Raw genomic sequence first — 19,447 nt, forward strand, 5'->3', positions numbered from 1 at the left:
ATTAACTAAAAATAAAATAATTCTTTCCTTCCTATAACAAGTGATTTTCGAAAATCACTAGAAAAACAAAGGGCTCGATTTTTCTCCCAAAAAGAATAAGGAATAATTGAGTTTTGGATTTAATTTGGATAAAAATCCCAAGAATTAAATTAAATCCGAAAAAATAGAATTCCTCCTCCAAAAGGCTAGGGGTCGAAAATTACAAAACCAAAAATTTAGGTGACAAGTATTTATGGGAATTTCCTCTAATATTCTCACTCACCCTTAAACAAATAATTCACCTTATAAATTAATTAATCACATAAATCTCATAATTTAATAAATCACATGCCACATCATAAAATCAATAAGTTTGACTTTTCAAACTTTCAACGCAAACCCTAGACTCAACTCGGCCATAGCATCACATGAAATAAATGCATTCACGACTCCACGTCATCACTAATAATTTAAAAGGGCTCTAAAATTAGGGTTCGGAAATTCGGGATGTTACACGGTCGGTCTCGTGGGAGAAAGTGTGGCCACACTTCGTCGCACCATATGAAATGTTGATTGATGAGAAAATGGGAGGTATTATTTGACTGGCCAGTCCATGATATATTTTGTGATACTCGATGCTTATCTTTAAATAAATGTAAAACCTCGAGTTCACTATGGTAAGGGTGACATAACTATTAAAACGTTTTGGCATGAGTCCACTGGGTATGCTTAAAATGCTTAAAATACTCAGCCATGAATGTGTTTTCCCTATGTGCAGGTTGAGCGGCGATGGACGCTCGGTGGTGTTGAGATGGTTGATTCGAATAAAATGGATGGTTGGGATTTTGAGTGTAGTCGTGTCCTCATACATGGCTTCGCTTTCTCTTGGAATGCTTCCGCTGAATATTTTGAAACTTATTATCTTTGGTTGGTTTGAACTTATTTCTTCGAATTAGAATATGGTGAATTATTGCGCTTTGTTGGAGCTACAATAAACCTTTGACTTTTGAGCTTAGCCTATGTTAGCTATTAAATCTTATTTCTCGTATTTAAAGTCGTTGACATATTATCTTGATACTTCATTAAACACTTGGTCAAATCTCCTTAATTGAAATCCTAGTCTATGTTCTTGTTGCACTTAAGTTCGCCTAGTTAACCGTCGCCGTATTTATTATACCCTAGAAATGCCGGGCTGTTACAATTAAAGCTATTAAATATTGATTAAAACTAAGTCGTTGTCATATTGATTAAATATTATACACTTTCAAATATTGAATATGACTATTAATTTTTTTTATTTAATAATTTTTGTAATTAAAAAAGTTTATTGATATTTAAAAATTAAAATTTAAAATTTTGTAAAATTAAATCTAATATTGAAATAAAGAAACAAAGTGAAGATGACAAAAGGGAAGAAGAATGATAATTTTGAAATAATATCAAATTTAGTACATAACTGAAATAATATCATATTTAAAATGTTAAAAGTGTAAAAAGATCAAATTGCCCAAATCCCCCAAAACCCCTCAAAAGGGCATTTTCGTACAAAAAAAGTCAAAAGGACCAATTTCGAGATAAACCCTTAGCCCAGGGACTACTGGTGATATTTTTAAAATCCGGGGACTATGGACGAGATAAACCTATAGTCCAGGGACCATTTTTGCAGTTCACTCTAAAATTTAAACACTAGATGAAAATCTGAAGTCAGTAATATTTTCATTAATTTATTTTGAATTGAATGATAAAAATTCGAACACATATCAGTTAATTTATAGAGTTAATTATGTTAATGGAATTATATTATACTAACAGAGTACATAATAAATTTTATAAAATAGACAAATAGGAGTTGCCAAGCTTTTCTAATGCAACGAATTGTGTCATTTTGTATCAAAATGTTTGTTTGAATTAGTCAATATACGGTTATTTTTGTTACTTCCAGATCTCTTTCACTGTGATAAGTGAACATGACTTATTTGTTGGGGTGTTTATTAAATTGATGTCGCATTATGCTAAACCAATTCACACACAATTGATATAGTCTACTTATTAATAAATGTTCTTTTTTTCTATAGAGACTTTACTTTATCTCTTGGTCAAGATTTGTCGTATTTACATTTTATTTTGAATAAAAACGAGTTGAATCTTCAAAGGTTTTTGCAGAATTTTTTGCACCAGTACAATTTTCTTGTCATAGTCTATCAACTTTGATGACCCATTCCATATTCTAAAAAGTGACACAACAATGAATAATTACAATATGTTAAAAATACTCTTCTTTTGTGACATGGATGGAAGACCCCCGTTTACAAGTTGATTATTCATGATATCATTTCCTATATATCTCTAAAATTATCATACATGCATAGAAACTCAACAATGATGATCATCTTCATAATCATATTGGCCTTCTTCCCACCAACACTAGTATTTTCATCATCACAATATAATTTTCCTATTGCTAAGCCCAACTGCGACAACACTTGCGGAAATTTGCGCATCCCTTTCCCCTTCGGCACCACACAAGAATGCTACCTCGCTAGAGCATTCTGGGTCACTTGCAACAACACATCTTTCAATTCTCCAAAGCTATTTTGGCAGAACACAACTATCGAAATCACAGATATATACCTCGACGGCCAGATGAGATTGCTGCAGTACGTAGCACGAAACAGTTATGACGAGGGCAAAAGCTATATCAACAACGTAACCAGACTACGCACTTCAAGCTACTTCACTGTCAATAACACCGCGAATAAGTTCACTATCGTTGGCTGCGACAGCTACGGCTTCGTGTCAGGGTTTAGGGTTGGCCGCAACTTCACCACGGGCTGCACCGCCATGTGCTACTCCCTGGACGATCTCGCGGAAGGAGAGTGCACTGGAGCCGGCTGTTGCCAGACCACCATCCCGGAAGATGTGTGGCAGGTCCAACTTTATTTTTTTTTTCAATTAAAGAGGATCAATAATGGTTCCACGTTTACTAATTTTAAAACAACTACTATATGTATAGGTGCGAGTTTCAGTCCGAAGTTATAACAATTATACCTCTGTTTCCAACTTCAGCAAGTGTACTTATGGCTTTGTTGTTGAGGAGTCTGCCTTCAGATTCTCTAAGGAAAATATTACAAACTTGTCACAAGTTGAGAAGCTTCCTATGGTGGTTGATTGGGCCATCGGGAATAGCACGTGCGAGGAGGCCGAGAGAAACACCACCACCTATGCTTGCGTCAGTGCCAATTCTGAATGCTACAAGCCCTCAAACGGCTACGGCTATCGTTGTCGTTGCTACATGGGATTTGAAGGAAACCCTTATCTACCTCAAGGATGTAGAGGTATTATTAGTACTCACTTTATTTACTTTTATGTTAACAAATTATTATTCCCTCTGTTTGCGATTTAAAGTCCCATGTTACCATTTCAGGATGTCTGAATTTAAAGTATCATTTGCTTTTTTTCGTTTTAGATAAGTGGAGTCACCATTCAACTAACCCATTACACTCATATTATTATAAAACAAATGTATAAAAGTGGAGCTCACATTCTACTAACTCATTTTTCCATTTTTCTTCATAAATTCTTAAAACCCGTGCCGAGTCAAAATGAGACTATAAATGGTCGACGGATGGAGTATTATTCTTTGTGTTGAATTAGTTATAACTACTATTTGTCTTTGCAGATATTGATGAATGCTTGAATGAGAGTTTACATAATTGCAACAAGCATGCATTCTGCAACAATATAATCGGCAATTACACATGCACTTGCCCCAGAAATTACTATGGTGATGGAATGGGTGATGATGGTTGCAATGAGAAGACACCCAAGGATACCAAGATTACTTATGTCTTGATTGGTAAATATATTCTTGTTTATACAAATCATCTATGTATGTTTTAATTTTTTTGATCATATTCAAATAATCAATTAGGAGTTGCCTCTGGGATAATTTGTTTGCTACTTGGCATCATCCTCCTCTACTTGGAACTCAAAAGAAGATCACATAATAAGATGAAGCGGAAATTCTTTCATCAAAACGGCGGCCATATGTTGCAAGAGAAACTCGCTACGAGAGAAGCCTCACCGGAGATGGTCACCATTTTCAGCTCATCTGAGCTACAAAGGCGACAGACAACTTCCATGACACCATGATCATTGGCCGAGGCGGCTTTGGCACCGTGTACAAAGGCGTGCTAGCGAACAGAGTAACAGTTGCGATCAAAAGGTCTATAAGAGTTGATCCCACACAAGTCGAGCAGTTCATCAACGAGGTAGTTGTTATGTCTCAAATCAACCACAGGAATGTAGTTAGGCTTATTGGTTGTTGCCTAGAGACCGATGTTCCTCTTCTAGTTTATGAGTTCATCAACAATGGTACCCTTTCGTCACACTTGCACAATGAGGCTAAGGCGCGTGTTCTTGATTGGAACATGCGTCTTAAGATCGCTATAGAAACTGCAGGGGTCCTCTCGTATCTTCACTCTTCCGCTTCTACTCAGATCATACATAGGGATGTCAAGCCAGACAACATCCTTCTAGACCATACTTTCACAGCAAAGGTGTCAGATTTTGGAGCTTCAAGGTTGGTTCCCGTTGATCTCGCACAGCTATCCACAATGGTTCAGGGGACTTTCGGATACCTTGATCCTGAGTACATGCAAACAAACCAGTTGACAGAGAAGAGTGATGTTTATAGCTTTGGAGTTGTTCTATTGGAGCTAGTTACCGGGCGGAGAGCATTGAGTTTTGATAGGCCGATAGAGGAGAAGAGTTTATCCAACTATTTCCTTTACGTGCTAAAGCATGATTTGTTGTTTAAAATTATTGATGAAAAAATTGTGAGTTCGGAAAATATGGAGCAAATATCAGCGGTTTGTAAGCTAGCAAAAGAGTGCTTGAACGTAAAGGGAGAAGATAGGAGGTGGCAATGGAGCTGGAAGGGATGATACGGAGGGAGAAGCACTCGTGGGCCACAAATGTAGACGATCAAGAAGAGATGAAGTCTTTGATTCCAAATGACCATGATGGAACGAGTGGTGTGGGATATGATAGCATCAACAGGGACATATTGTTTTGCCAATCAGTGGAGGAAGATGATAATTTACTTTTAGCATTTATATATGTGTATATTCATGTTAAGTCTTGTGATCAAGTTGTTCTAATGTTTTTATGCAAAGAATTGAGTCATTTTGTATCATAATGTTTGTTTGAATTAGTTACTATATGGTTGTTTCTTTTACTTCAAGGTCTCGTAATTTATGTGGCCTCTTGTTTACAATATCAAAATTTCATTTTGACTACATAAACTGATACTCCCTCCGTCCCAGAAAGATTGTCCCAGTTTATTTTTTGCACTCATTTTGCAAAAATAATAATAAATAGTTAAAGTAGAGAGAAAGTAAAGTAAAAGAGAAAATAATGTAGAGAATAGTCTTACCTACATTATTCTTTCTCTTAATTTACTCTCTTTCAACTTTACCTATTTAATATTATTTTTATAAAACGAGTGTAAAAAATGAACTGAGACAATCTTTTTGGGACGGAGGGAGTATGAAACATATTGATTACCAATGAGGCTGAATAAGATCGCTACTGCTTAACAGTTAACATATAGCTAAACTAAATTTAAAATGTATTGGGCTTTATGAAGCCCAATATCCCACCGCCCAAGCACTAGTTTGTAGATTAGATAAGAAGCCCATCACTCTCCCTCTTGGCATAGAATTCCCATTCATTATTTATTTACTATTAATTTTTTTAAACAATGCTCAAATAACGGGTATACAATTACGCCCGGTCAACATGTACAATTCATCATTTGATCCTAATAAACATGGTTGACAAATTCAAACCTTTCGTTGTTGGGAGAAATTACAAATTTTAAATTGGACGCATTCCTTGATAATTTGAGTTGACAAATTCTTGTTTTCGTATTAACTTTAAAAGTTTATATTGTTTCTGCCCATTTAATTAAAGTCTTTAACCTCACCCTTGACCATGGTGAAAAACTACATTGAAAAATAGTCAATTTTTAGAATTAAATATTCTGACAAAATTAAATCATATACTCCCTTTGTCCCACTAGAAATAAAACGTTTTTCCTTTTGGGTTGTCCCGTTAAAAATAAAACGTTTCTTAAAATAGAAATAATTTTATCTCTACTTTTTCCTCTCTCTTACTTTACTCTCTCTTCTTTAACTCACAAAACAACATTACATAAAATCTTGTGCTGAAAAGCAAACGTTTCATATTTATTGTGTCGATTATATGCCTAAACGAAGAGGCACAAATTTTAAAAGACTGAGTTATTATTATTGGGGTGCGTTATATTGCTAACCTTTTAAGTTGTTAATATGTGTTCATATTTAAATGTAATCGTGTTGACATTTTTAATATAATGCGTTGATAAGTTAGCAGAATTAGCAATATTATATGGTCAAAATTGACCGTGCGAATTTTAAGTTATACCTACCAAGACTTAGTTTATCCTATTATGCACATATTATTTGTCGAATTGAAGAATTAGGGCATCGAGACTAACTGTTTCATATATTCAAGAATTAGAGTACTACTACTTGTTAGTTTTTCAAAAAAAAAAAGTACTTCATTCGTCTCTTTATAGCTGAGTCGTATTTTTTTTTTGGGTTGTCACATAGTAGCTGAGTCATTTTCTTTTTTGGCAAAAGTACTTTACTCTCTCTTACTTTAGTCTCTCTTCATCCTCTATTTTTTTCTTTTCTATTTTATTCTCCTTTTACTTAACTCATTTAAAACCTTTTTTCTTAAATCTCATGCCGAAAAGAAATGTAGACGAAGGGAGTAGTTTTCTAATCACTTGACCAGCAGAGGTGCTCGTTGACATAGTAGCTCACAATTAGTATTGCCAAGAAAAGTCATGTTGTTACTAGTAAAAAGTAGTACTCCTCCGTTTAGTTACATTTGGCGTAGGCATGAATTTTTAAAATATGAAGAATAGCAGGTTGAAAAAGTTAGTAAAATATGATATCTAATTTTTTATATTAATTTTATAATAGAAAGTGAGTAAATTGAGTTAATAGAATATGAGACCTATTTATAATCTATGGTAAAAAAGAAATGTGACTCTTATTATGGGACGCGCCGAAATGGAAAAATGTAACTCTTATTATGAGACAGAGGAAGTATATTTATTTTATAATAGAATGTGAGTTTAATGAGTTAGTCGAATGGTGGGTCCAATGACGGATCTAGAAAATCGAACTCGTGGGGTCGAAAAATAATTAATAATACATAATATAATATTTAAATAATTATTATATATATTAATAAAATTAAAATATTGCATTATTTTTGCTAAGCACGGTAATTAAATAATGCTAGTATCCATATTTTTGAAAATATGAAAAAAACACATCATACAATAATTTAATTTTATTTGTAATTTTACTAATATTATTGTTGTGTAACTACAAAAAAAAAATACAAGTCAAATTAAATCAAATTATTGAATCATACTAAATGACAATTATTTTTAATATTTTACACATTTTCAATTTACTTGGACTATTAATAAAACATTAATTAAATCAAACAAACTGCAAACACATATTAAAAGTACTTTGGAGTAGTACTATTTAAGTTTACAATTAAAAGAAAGAAATAAAATAAATTTGTATTAAAAAATTCCCTATGTTTACTCAAACAAATTTACGGTGGTGCGCCGCTTTCTTCTTCGTCTTTTTGAACTTTTGCAATTTTCTTCTTTTTCAATTTTCTCATGAAGCTTTTTCTTTTTTGGTGAGACTATTTCACCTCTCTCCTAATCTTTTTTCTTCAAATTCTCTTCCTTATTTCTCTTCCGTGGACACGATGCAGCTGAAGCGTGGGGTCGAAACTGGTGCAGTGCTGGGTCGACGGGTGATTTTGTGAGGTTCTCGGAGGTATTGACGGACCGCCAGTGGGGTCGGCCGACCCCACCCGACCCCACCTGGGTCCGTCATTGGGTGGGTCCACTTATTCTTCTAGATTTTTCTCATATCCATTTTTTTCCCAATTCCTTCTCCATTTTGTTGAGAAACCACTCAAGAGACCTCGTCATCAACCGTCGTCGCCTTTGTACTACTAAGAAACAGAAGTGATGCTAGTCAGAGCAGGGCGGCGATGGAGAAAAGACCAACGTGATTTTGAAAGAGGCCTAAAAGAAGCCGTGGAGTGAGAGAAAGAGGTGTGAAGTTAGAAAGGAAAAATTAAAAAACCCTAGGTAAACAATAAATGACTTGATTGTCCACTGGTTCGGCGAGCTGCCCGGTTCCGTTGGTTCAAAATGACTTGATTGTCCACTGGTTTTAGAGGGTGAATCGGACCCGACAAGGCGGCAGTTCGCAGCCGAACGAGTTGAACTGGTCAGTCTGGTTTGGTTTTTAAAACATTGGTATGAACACTAGAAAAGCAGTAACATTTTTGTTTTCAGAATTGAACTTAAACTGACAGAAGAAATCAAGAAAGCAAAAGACTTGAGATTTTCAAGATGAGAGAAGAACAATTCCTGATTTGGTTTGTGTTGCCATTATAATGCATCCTATTTCCTGAATGAGCTTCTCGTGCTTTAGGGATCCAGGATGATTTTATACTTCCCTACATTAAATAAGTTGTAGGGGAAATTGTATACCTGGAATAAGTTGATCACGTCTCGTAAACTCTACTCTCTAATCTGTCGCCCCTATAGATACATGGTATTCAGACTAGTTTCTAAACTGGATCAACAATTCATCCCTTAGACTAGCACTGTTCACGTTTCTTATGATAAGGTTTCTTAACTACATTTTCTCCCTATTCCTAGTTAAAGAGGCATCGGAACTAAGACCATGCGTGTGCTTAATGTTCGAACTTTGTTTGCACGTACAAAAACACATAAACAATAAATATACAACCAAAAACACATGCAATCTTGCAAATAACATAACATGAAATTAATTCACATAATTGGCTCTTATACAAATTGTTGGAATTTTGGTGAACCATGCACAACGGAAGACTTGCATAAACAAATAAATCAGATAAAGATTTATTTGACCGTTATGAGATTAATTGATTCATACATAAGTGCAGTTTAGAGTTACCGAATTAATTCTCCAAAATATCAATGATTGCTTGCGCCTTCATCATGTGATGATCTTAAGAACTCAACCAGAAATCTTATGTATCTTCTGACTGTTTTCCAAACCGAGAAAAATGTCGATTAAAGGATAGAGTTAAGGTGCAAGAAGCTTGAGCTTGCAGATTTTGAGAGTTTAAGTTTTTAGAATTTTCTTTTCTTCATTTTGTACGATTGATTAGGTATGTGAATAAAGTTCAATACTCGTTCCATGAACATAGATGGTTAGTAAAGACCTCTCACATTGCATGGTCGTGTTATCGTCGTTTATATCAAGAATCTGAACAATTTTAGATAAGTATGTTAGTATTAGATATATGTCGTTATAAGGATATACAATGGAAAATGTAAAGGCACTCCTACCATTTCCTTTTACCGCTCTTCTTTATGAATTAACTGAAAATCAAGAACGTTACACATTCAACCACAACCGTAACTAACATCTGGAACAGAAACGACAGGTTCAAATGGAACTTCAACTCTCTCTTTCACAATGCACCTCGTCTCCCCGTTTTCGACGATGGGGACCTTCCCCGGTGGGCACTCCACGCTATTCCCCTTCTCCTCATCCTGTCGCTGCTGAAACAGACCCAAGACCCTGAACTGGTTATCACGTTTCCCCAGTCGCGCCTCAAAGCCCGCCAAGCTCAAGATAGTCATCACCCCGACTACGGTCATGGCCATCTTAGCTGCTGCACCTAACAAAACTCTGACTGACTTAAATGCCCCCCTGGCCTCCGATTTTTCAACACTGCTGGGGATGTGGTGGAGATTTTTTGCGCCACCACTTGTAAACCCGTTCTGCGGGGATCTTCGGGAGGAGGTGAAAGTAGAGAGGTAGCCCTTTTTGGACGCGATGGACGGAGAAGGTCGGCTTGGATATGGAGGAAGAAGGAGATCATTGGTGTCCTCTGTTTCACTGGCAAAAGACACTGCCTCGTGTATGACTTCCAAGTCCTTGCCTTTGTATTCCTTCAGCTCTTTCAGCAACTTCTTCTGACTGTATTCGATTTCAGCCAAGGCTGCTTCTCTATCGTACCATTGTTGCTGCTGAAGTGCCTGATAAAGAAAATAGCAAGCGGTCAGAGGCCTCATTATTGAATAGAAGCAATGAGTCCAAAGTTGGCGAAAAATTTCAAGATCGCAATTAACATGAGTTGGAGGAAATTTTTAGACATATTTTCAAAAAAATAACAGATAACCATCTATATCTAATTAACATGAGTTGGAGGAAATATTTTAGCCACAACTCCAAGCCGAAGATACCAAATGGATCGAGTCATTTTAATCATAACATAGACTCAAAGTAGTTTTTCCTTGCCTAGAGTATAGAGACAAGAAACCAAACCAAACCAAGCCAATGTACTACCTCCGTCTTTGAAAAATAGAAACTTTTGAAACGGCACGGGTTTTAATGCGCAATTGGTAAAATAAGAAAGAAGAATTGGTAAAGTAAGAGAAGGGAGAGAAAAATGAGTGAAGTAAGAGAGATGAAGAGAAAAGGTAGTGGAAATAGAGTTAGTGGACTGTGGGGTCCACTTCCTAAAATAGAAAGTTTAGAAAGTTCCTATTTTCAAGAGAGGGCCCAAAATGGAAAATTTCTATTTTTAAGAGACGGAGATAGTATTTAGTAGAGTACAGCTAAGTTCCAAAGAGGTGCGTTCATATGATTACAATCTTGAAAAAAACAAAGTTATTTGCAGAAAGGCTCGGTTCAATTTAAAGATCAAGTCAGCAACAACTTCAGGTGGTACCTAACAAACTGAACTTTATAATAATTCCATATTTACATCATGATGGCTAAATCCAGTGACCTCTTGTACATCTAGATTTTAAATCAGCCTTTTCTATCCTCCAATCTATCCATATAAAAGCCAGTGCCATTCAAATAAACTGAGCCTCCTCGCAATAGCGGATAGCCAACCTTCTATTTCAAATGCACATAATGTGATTGCCTCAGTTTATTGTTTCTCGCCAGTCATCGACCTAGTAATTAATCACATTTACTTTTGGACATGTGTCACTTCCATCATGTCTATCATGAATATTTTCTATTGTTTCTCAATCTCAATATCTGCTATCTAATTTCACATATCGAAAGCTAGCTACCAAGACCTTGTGTTTTTTCTTCCTGTGGTCTTCATTTGAGGATATTTATTGCTCTTGATTAACCAACTAAAACTGAAAGATCTTGGTCCAGCGATTGCAAAAAAAAAAAAATAATACTCCAGTTTTGTTTTGGCCAACCCCTACCTTATCACCCCGGTCCTCTCATACATGTAAATATGTAATGTAACTATCCTCCCAACTTCTACCTAAAACCAATTAGAACCTTATTATGAGTATATCTTGCACATAGTTTCTAAGCTTTTCAGGTTATAAAGGATACGGAAAAATGGAAAATGAATAAATGGTTTCAAAACCTCTGAAACCTTGAGGCGCAGAGCCAGCTCTTTGTACACAGAAATGATTTAATATGCTGAATTTACCTATAAAATCACTAATACTAAGTAGTGAGTAGTGACCATCATTTAACAGTTATAAAGCAGCTTCATGTAGAGAGAGTGGATGAAAAATAAACCTAATTCGTGAAAATATTAAACCCTTCAACAAACCAGATATTGATAAAATCACAGAACAACCAGTATCCTAATTCATTCAAGAAACAAAATCTCACAATTAGCCATTCAGAAAATCATAAATACTTGCGCAAACCTAGAATTACAAGCTTTGTTAATTGATTGAAGGAACAAAAACCATCTGAAACCTTCCAAGAATCCAAATTAAGAGCAAAACCCCCAAATCAATACACCAAACCCTAAATAATGAAAATGCTACAGAAACAGAACCTGCAAAGAAGAGAGCTGCGCCTCAAGGGATTCGAGAGCATCTTTAATATTGAGGAGACTCTCAGCTTCTTCCTCAACATGATTTTCTGCAGATACCTTGGACTCACTCTCTCCGATTTCTCCGTCAGCATTAGAAGCTGTATTCTGAATGCAGCTGATAATCTTGGAGCGTAAGTCTGAGGTCTTGGCCAAAACGAGCACTATTCTATCGTCATCCATCGTCAGCTGCAAAAATTGCTTCTTCTCTTCAAATTTAAATTGAAATTGTGAATTTTGATATTTGATGGAGCAAGAAAATCAGTTTTGAGAAATTGTGGTTAAAAATAAGATTAAGAGTTTCCAGATATTTTCTTGTTGCGCATCAATTTACTTTCCTTTCTATAAAAATAGAATTTCTATCTTTTCTATCTTTTCTATTTCATTAAATGAGAGATTTTAGAAAAAGGAATTAAATTCGCTAATTTTTTGTCATTTTAGATTAAATTCACATATTTCAGAATATGAAATTAAGGTATGCTTAGAGCATCCGCAATAATGTACGCCTGCATTATCATGCACAACATGATTGTCGAAGACGAAGGCGTACAACCCGACTAGTTGGGTCGTGACGATGAAGCCGGTCCAAGCCACGGAACGGCCACTCCTAGTGTACGCCAGGGGGTACCTCTCGATGAAGCCGGCCGCCTCAAGGAATTTGCCAACATGCGCCAAGTTGAAGCTCATATTCAACTCCAAAAGGATATAATTGAAGAGTTGTGGGCACGGAGGACTCGGCGATAGTTTTTTTTCTTTATTATTTTTGTAATTTTTTTTTTAATCTATGTAACTTTTTTTTAAATGCATTTAATGAATTTTCCCGTATATGTGTCGTAAATTTAATTCCGTATTTTAATTCCGTAAATGTAGTGTATTTTGAATTATTTTTATTGCGGCCTGGCCTATGGCCGGCCTAAATCTGATGTGGCAGGTGGTTTTTTGAGTGTTGCTGACGTGGCAGGGGAGAGAATGGCTGGCCTATGGCTGGCCTATTAACCATTGCGGATGCTCTTATTCAAGATAAGGGATAAGGGATTTCTAATTTTTTTTTTTTTCTTATTATTTCTCTTCCACTATTTATTAAGTGACAAACTACCCCCACAATTCTACTGTATAAAATTCTAGATTCAAGCGTATATGTATGTAAATATATGCGTGTATTATGCCAGCACAAACAAACGTGTATATATATACACGTATAGGGTAAATAGCCATTCAAATTACTAAGTTTGGTCAAAATCTAGTCTTAGTCATAAAGTTTGAAATCTGCTAATTGAATCACGAAGTTTCAATTTTAGATGGAATCTTTGCATCTCTACATTGGAATTCATCTTGAAATTCAATTCAACTTTAAGATCAAGCTCCTTGTGGTTACACTTTGGATTATTCGGGTATCTTTTTTGTGATTTAAATCCTAATGCATCTCTACATTGGAATTCATCTTGAAATCCTAATGCATTATGATAAATCCTAATGTATCTTAAAATTGAAACTTCGTGATTTAATTAGCGGATTTCAAACTTTGTAGAATAGACCAAATTTTAACCAAATTTGGTGATTTAAATAGTTATTTATCATATATGTATATGATTTATGCTGCACTAAATTTGCAAACAAATGTATGTCCAATCTTCCAATTACTTAAGCAAGTGATTTAAAACACTAATAGATTTACCCGTGATCAGCCATAACACATTTTCTCCACTTTTTGAGACGTACATGGCAGACAATACGCAACAAAACAAAAACATATGTATATATTGCATATACAAACTAAAAATTTGTATATATGTATTTTGGTTCCTTACTTTCACGATTGTTTTGGGTTAAAGAGGCGCCGGGAAGAGGAAGGTGAAGGTGGAGGCGCCGTGGAGGCGGGTCTGGACTCTGGAGTAAGGAAAAGAGGCGGCGGAGGTGGTGAAGAGTGGAGGCAGGTTTGGAATTTAGAGGCAGATAGTTTGGGAATCCTTGCAGAAACGGTTGACTGATTTCGTAGAATTTAGGTAAAAATTTTAAGGGGTACTTTAGTCACCGGATAAATGGTGGGAGAGAAATAATAAGAGAAAAAAGCATAAAAAATCAGAAATTTCTTATTTTAAAAAATTCGCACGGCTCGATCCCATATTCTGAAAGGTCAACGAATTTAATCCAAAATTGCATTTGGGATTAAATTGGGAAATTAAAAAAAAAAGGTGAAAGAAATTGAGTTATTCACAAAATTAGACTACTTGAGTTATTTAACTCTATCCTCAAACAAATGAAACGCATTATACTTCTGGTCTTGTTCAAAATGTTTAGAGCATGTTTATATGAGTTTATCAAAGGTGAAATATTGGCAACTTGATGATGCACATAGGGTGAGGACTCCTTTCACTATCAAATATAGTTATTATATTTCAAATAAACTCTATTTAAGTCAAATTTGGCTAAGGTTTCAGGTGACACGCCATGATATAGTACTAGTATAATCTTAGGAACACAAACTCAATCCTCAAACTCAATTGGTCCATTCCACATTGGAAGCCTCACAAACACATTCAACTCAACCAGTATTTGGAATGACAAATGAATCCCTTCCAACCATCCTACTAACTCAGATTCATTTGTCATTCAAAGCTGCAAAAACAAATGCATACATATGTCCTATTGATCATTTGAGGAGCTCATCACAGAGCAGGAAACGGAAGGCGAAGTCGTGGGGGGCATAATCGACTTTTCGCCACACCTTTCCTCTCTGCTGATGAGGCATTGAGTGCTCAAGCATTTCTGCAATGCCTAATGGAGACATCCCCATCTCCTTTATGAAATACTCCACATTCTTTGGCACAACCAATCTCTTCTGCTCTTTCTGCACCTTTATGTTCATTTGGATGTACTCTTCTTTAGACATCTCTAGCTCTTGGTGCACCCTCTTCGCCGTGTAGACTCGAACCTGCACTAGTCCAAACACGGCATAAGTAATCTGCATTCCGGAATATATTGTATTATATACCAAACTAGTTTTAAATGCTAAACACCAAACACATCATTATAAAATGACGCAGACTTCATTACAACTTTATTTGTAGTTTATTATAGGGAACTCAGAGATTTATAAACAATGACGTCATCTGGCATAATTTAAAAATCATCTGGCATAATTTAAAAATCTGAAGTTCATTATAAGGAACTCCAGTTTATCTTATAATTATGTTGTTCGGGGTTAAGGTTTAAAACTAGTTTGGTATATTGATCACAGTCATATATATGTACTCCATATATGATCATAATTTTTTGGCTTACTGTTGGATCTGACCGGCAGCCTGAGCACAGGGTGAAGTGCAGCCGTGCCTCTTGATGCTTCAATGCATATGATTTACGCGTATCCCTAGCCTTAAACTTCGTCTTGGGGAAAAACAACGCTTGCAGCCACTGTTTTTGAGTCCAATTTTTATGTTTAAGTCTCTCTGCTGCTTTACCTTACATGTATGTAATTTTGTGGAAGCTTGTTGGTTACCTGAGTTGGACGAGGCAGCCTGCACCTCAGAATCGAGCTTTGTATGGTGTCAACACTTATCGTGTGGCCTCCAACGTCATATGCAGCCTGCAAAATAGTAAGATTAGAGGATGAAACTGGACTACTCAAGTTGAGTTAGGTTGAGTTGGAGCAGAGATTTTAGCACCTTGAGGACTAGGGAGATCCTCTTTAGGCTTCCTCGTGGCACCCCATATACTATAAACGCCTGTATCGTTTACCATAAGCTTGATTTTTTTTTGGAGATACATAGATATATATTACTATATCAGATGTGAATTTCTCTTACATGCATCACTAGTGCATTGTGTACATTGATCCAGAATGCTAATTTCTCTTCATGATTCAGTCTGCCTGGATCCACTTGGGCCAGTTTAGAAATGATACACCTGAAAAAGACTAGTACATTAGCAACAACTACCACTAGTTTCTATTTTTAGTAAGAAATCGAGTTCTATTACCTGTACTTGTGCAGCAGGTCTTGAACAGAATTCAGCCTCTGGGAGTCCCTTGCAATGCTGCACACTTGGATCATTGTGTAGAATGATCCAGAATGTTCTCTTGATGCCTCGACGTGCTGCCCCGATGTGCTCTCTTCACCTTGTGCATAGAGTGGAGGATCACACAGATGAGAATAGATGGTTGAGATGCATCTGATCATCTCCTCAGATATCCAGTTGGGCGTTTCCCGGAAGCCACAACGAGGCTCCTCTGTTTCATTAGCATCTTCGGACGTGTGCTGGTGAAGTCCAGGATAATACACATTAGGCCATCTTTTGACATTAATGAATGTTTCAAGAGAGAAAAAGTATGCACCTCAAGCATGGATAAGGGGAGAGAATGATAGGAGTCTATGGCTTCGGCTATAGCTCCATACGGAGGCGAAGCTCTGAAGGAGACAGCCGAGTGAGAGAGGGACGAGTGGCTGCGGTATATACCAGTGTCTGCCAACGCGTCTGAGGCGTTGGAGGGAATCACAGAATCCTCACTCACTGATTCTAAACTAGTCTTGCCAACTTGAGCATCAGTTTTAGGCAAAGGAGAGAGCCTTTTGGAGAAGTTTGTTCTGTACATTGAGAGAAGATACTTCTCCAGATGCACAACCTCCAACTCCAAGAGAGCTATTTCTTTGATGAGATTTTCTGCAGGCTGGATTTTGATAGTTAGAACAGAAACAGAGAAAATAGAAGAGCAATGTGGTAAGTTCTTCCAGAAATGTCTGTAATCGAGTAAATAGTTCTACGAATAAATGGATCGTACTTGGAAAATAGAAAGATTTGTACAAGTTATACGTTTCGTCACCACTTTGTGGAAAATCATTAGGTATGAATATGTTGGACACGATTGGTGAAATAGTATTATCTCTCCCATCAAAGGCATGTTTTTTTTCCTGACACAGAAAATATTTTGTTGTGAATGAACAAACTACAAGAAAAGAATGAGCAACCTTAGAGAGTGATTTGTAGGTGGAATCATCGATGAGAGGCCGGTGATTGAGCGCCTTCTCTAGCGCGGAACGAACAAGAGTTTGGCCCTCCAGCTCTTTCTGGAGCTGTATAATCTGCATACCAAAAGCAATCAATCTCTATATTTTTAGATGAGTTTTAGGGAGCATAGAGTGAAAATGCACCTCTTCTTTCAACAGATTGGGCTCCAACTTCCCCATAACACAACAATTCTAGATCATGAACTCAACTTCCTCATTTTTCCACCTGCAAATAATATAATTGAAGTCAGGTAATGATGAAGAAAGAATTTTTTCTTTTCAAGATTAGCACAAACATACCTTGACCTTGTAGAGAGGAGGGAAATGGGGAGGGTATGTATAATTTAAACCAAATTGTAGAGAGCAATAAATGATGGATGGGGACAAGGTAAACAGAGGAAACAGAAACCTCCAAGAAACATTAAATTTGGTGACAACCAAGATACTACACACACTTCCAACAATCTGCCTTAGAAAGCTACTGTTGCTAAGACCAAATAGATGTTTCAAATTTATGGACCTATCACCACTCCCACGGTCACTTACCAATTCAAGACGACAAATATTAACATATAATATTATGAATGAATATTAAATATAGCCCTATAGGTCTTGACACTCACCCTTCATAGTGTGAATCAAGAGTCTCGTTGATACGGATATCGTTTCCACTGCATTTAATCTTCTCCATAAATCTAAATTTTATTTCGATAAGTTGTTACTCCATCCGTCCCGGCTAAGATGATATACTTCTTAGTCGGCACGAGATTGTAGGAGTTGTTGGTTAATGTTGTTAATTGTAGAGTGAAATAATGGGCGTAAATATTAAATGGAGAGAGAAAGAGAATTGAATATTTAATTATAGTGAAAAAATGATTAGATGTATTAATTGGAGAGAGAAAGTTACCAAAAATAAAATTATGTCATCTTGGGTATGACAAATTAGAAAGTAAAGTGTATCATCTTAGTTGAGACGGGGGTGAGTACATATTTTGTATGATGGAATGAAATGTGATTCTTACTTGCATTTCATTCATTTGCTTGGTATGATGAAATGAACGAAGGAATGGAATGAAAATGTAAAGAAAATTCAAAAATAATTATTATTTCAGTCTTAGTTTTATCCATTCCTACCTTAGATTTTGATCCGAGTTAATTTGTTAGATTTTGATTTATTTTCCTTATCACTTTGGAAGATCTTTTCTTATCACACATATTACAGACATATATAGAGACTAGAGACTAGAGACTAGAGTCATTGATTATTAATATAATAATGAAATAAAATATATTTTTATCATTCTCATTAAGAAATCGATTCTCTCTCTTATTTTGCAAGTCTGATACGTATTAATTCCGATTAATACACATATATCACTCGTAGTACATGAAATTTCTGACTTGTGTGGATTAGGCGTCCGCTCCTTGTAAATTGTAATAATGATTTACTAGTTAATACTCCTAGTATATATATAGTTATGGGAATATGAATGGAAAAGAGAGATTGGAATTATGATATAGATTATAGATGCAATGCACACATGCAAAGTGGGGACGTGGCCAGGCCAATATTTGTTTTGACTGCTGACTCTCTCATAAAGCCTCGCCAACTTTGTGTTGGCTTTATTCTAATCTTTTTCTTGCATAAAAAGAAGCAAATTTATTGGGGCCTTTCCATTCAACTTCAAGATCTTCTATTTAAGATTTTCACTTGCCCTAATCACCCACCACCACTTTGTTTATATGTATATGTAACGACAAGTTGCACATAAAGACATTTTAACAGAAAAAAAGCTTCAGAATTGTTTTTCCCACTGATTTTAATTTGGCTTATGTTACTATGAGCAAAAATTCTATAGTCTAAATTACATAATTGGTGTATCCAATCAATAAATATTTTACAAATGTAATCAAACACATAATATAAAATTAAATGCACCCTAAAATATGGAAACTTTCTTTAATTATTTTGGCATTTATTTATTTTATTAAAGTTTTTTATGCATATAAATTTTCTTTTTCAAAAATGCATATAATAATATTGAAATTTCTTCCTTTATTTTCTTGTTTTAAAAAATTTTATTTGAATTTTTTATTACCAACGTCTAAATCATGGCCATACTTTGATAACAAATTTATTTTCAATGCATATTACATCGATTAATTGAAGAACATGAATCTTTCCATTAATGCCACTTTGAAGTTATTGAATTTATCTTTTTTTAAATATATCGAACTCTAAAACAAGGTTTTAAATGGAAAAGATGCATTAAATTTAAAACGATGAAATCAATCATGGAATTGTGCAAACATTTGGGGAAAAGGTCATTGTATAAGAATGGCTTTAGCTTTCCTCAAAAGGGCTGAAAGTCGAAGGTCAATACAAAAAGGCAAAAGGAGAAAATATTCTTTAGCATTTTGCATGGCCTAATTTCTCCCATAAATATACC

General features: G+C 35.6%; 2 protein-coding genes and 1 pseudogene across 6 annotated transcripts; 1 reads left to right on the forward strand and 2 right to left on the reverse strand.

The window, feature by feature from the left end:
* Window positions 1–2,329: 2,329 nt before the first annotated feature.
* On the forward strand, window positions 2,330–5,218 carry LOC125197034 (annotated as a pseudogene).
* Window positions 5,219–9,451: 4,233 nt separating this feature from the next.
* LOC125192655 (plastid division protein PDV2-like) lies at window positions 9,452–12,283 on the reverse strand. Its single transcript, XM_048090277.1, has 2 exons — window positions 11,962–12,283; window positions 9,452–10,171 (listed from the first exon to the last, which is right to left on the reverse strand). The coding sequence occupies exons 1-2, from the start codon at window positions 12,178–12,180 to the stop codon at window positions 9,533–9,535; spliced, it is 858 nt and encodes a 285-aa protein (XP_047946234.1). The 5' UTR covers window positions 12,181–12,283; the 3' UTR covers window positions 9,452–9,532.
* A 2,198-nt stretch (window positions 12,284–14,481) lies between these two features.
* LOC125193047 lies at window positions 14,482–17,475 on the reverse strand. Of its 5 annotated transcripts, none has more exons than XM_048090751.1 (10): window positions 17,298–17,470; window positions 17,142–17,223; window positions 16,772–17,072; window positions 16,328–16,653; window positions 15,973–16,250; window positions 15,801–15,900; window positions 15,660–15,719; window positions 15,494–15,580; window positions 15,280–15,408; window positions 14,482–14,929 (listed from the first exon to the last, which is right to left on the reverse strand). In XM_048090751.1, exons 2-10 carry the CDS (start codon window positions 17,175–17,177, stop codon window positions 14,648–14,650), a joined length of 1,599 nt encoding a protein of 532 aa, XP_047946708.1. In that variant the 5' UTR covers window positions 17,178–17,223; window positions 17,298–17,470; the 3' UTR covers window positions 14,482–14,647. The 5 variants fall into 5 exon arrangements, with proteins under 5 accessions (XP_047946708.1, XP_047946710.1, XP_047946709.1 ...); XM_048090753.1 differs by having other exon boundaries at window positions 16,328–16,660; window positions 16,959–17,072; window positions 17,298–17,464; XM_048090752.1 differs by lacking the exon at window positions 15,280–15,408 and having other exon boundaries at window positions 17,298–17,475.
* Window positions 17,476–19,447: the final 1,972 nt, after the last annotated feature.

The sequence above is a fragment of the Salvia hispanica genome, chromosome 6, assembly GCF_023119035.1.
Source record: "Salvia hispanica cultivar TCC Black 2014 chromosome 6, UniMelb_Shisp_WGS_1.0, whole genome shotgun sequence".
In the NCBI taxonomy this organism is placed as follows: Eukaryota; Viridiplantae; Streptophyta; class Magnoliopsida; order Lamiales; family Lamiaceae; genus Salvia; species Salvia hispanica.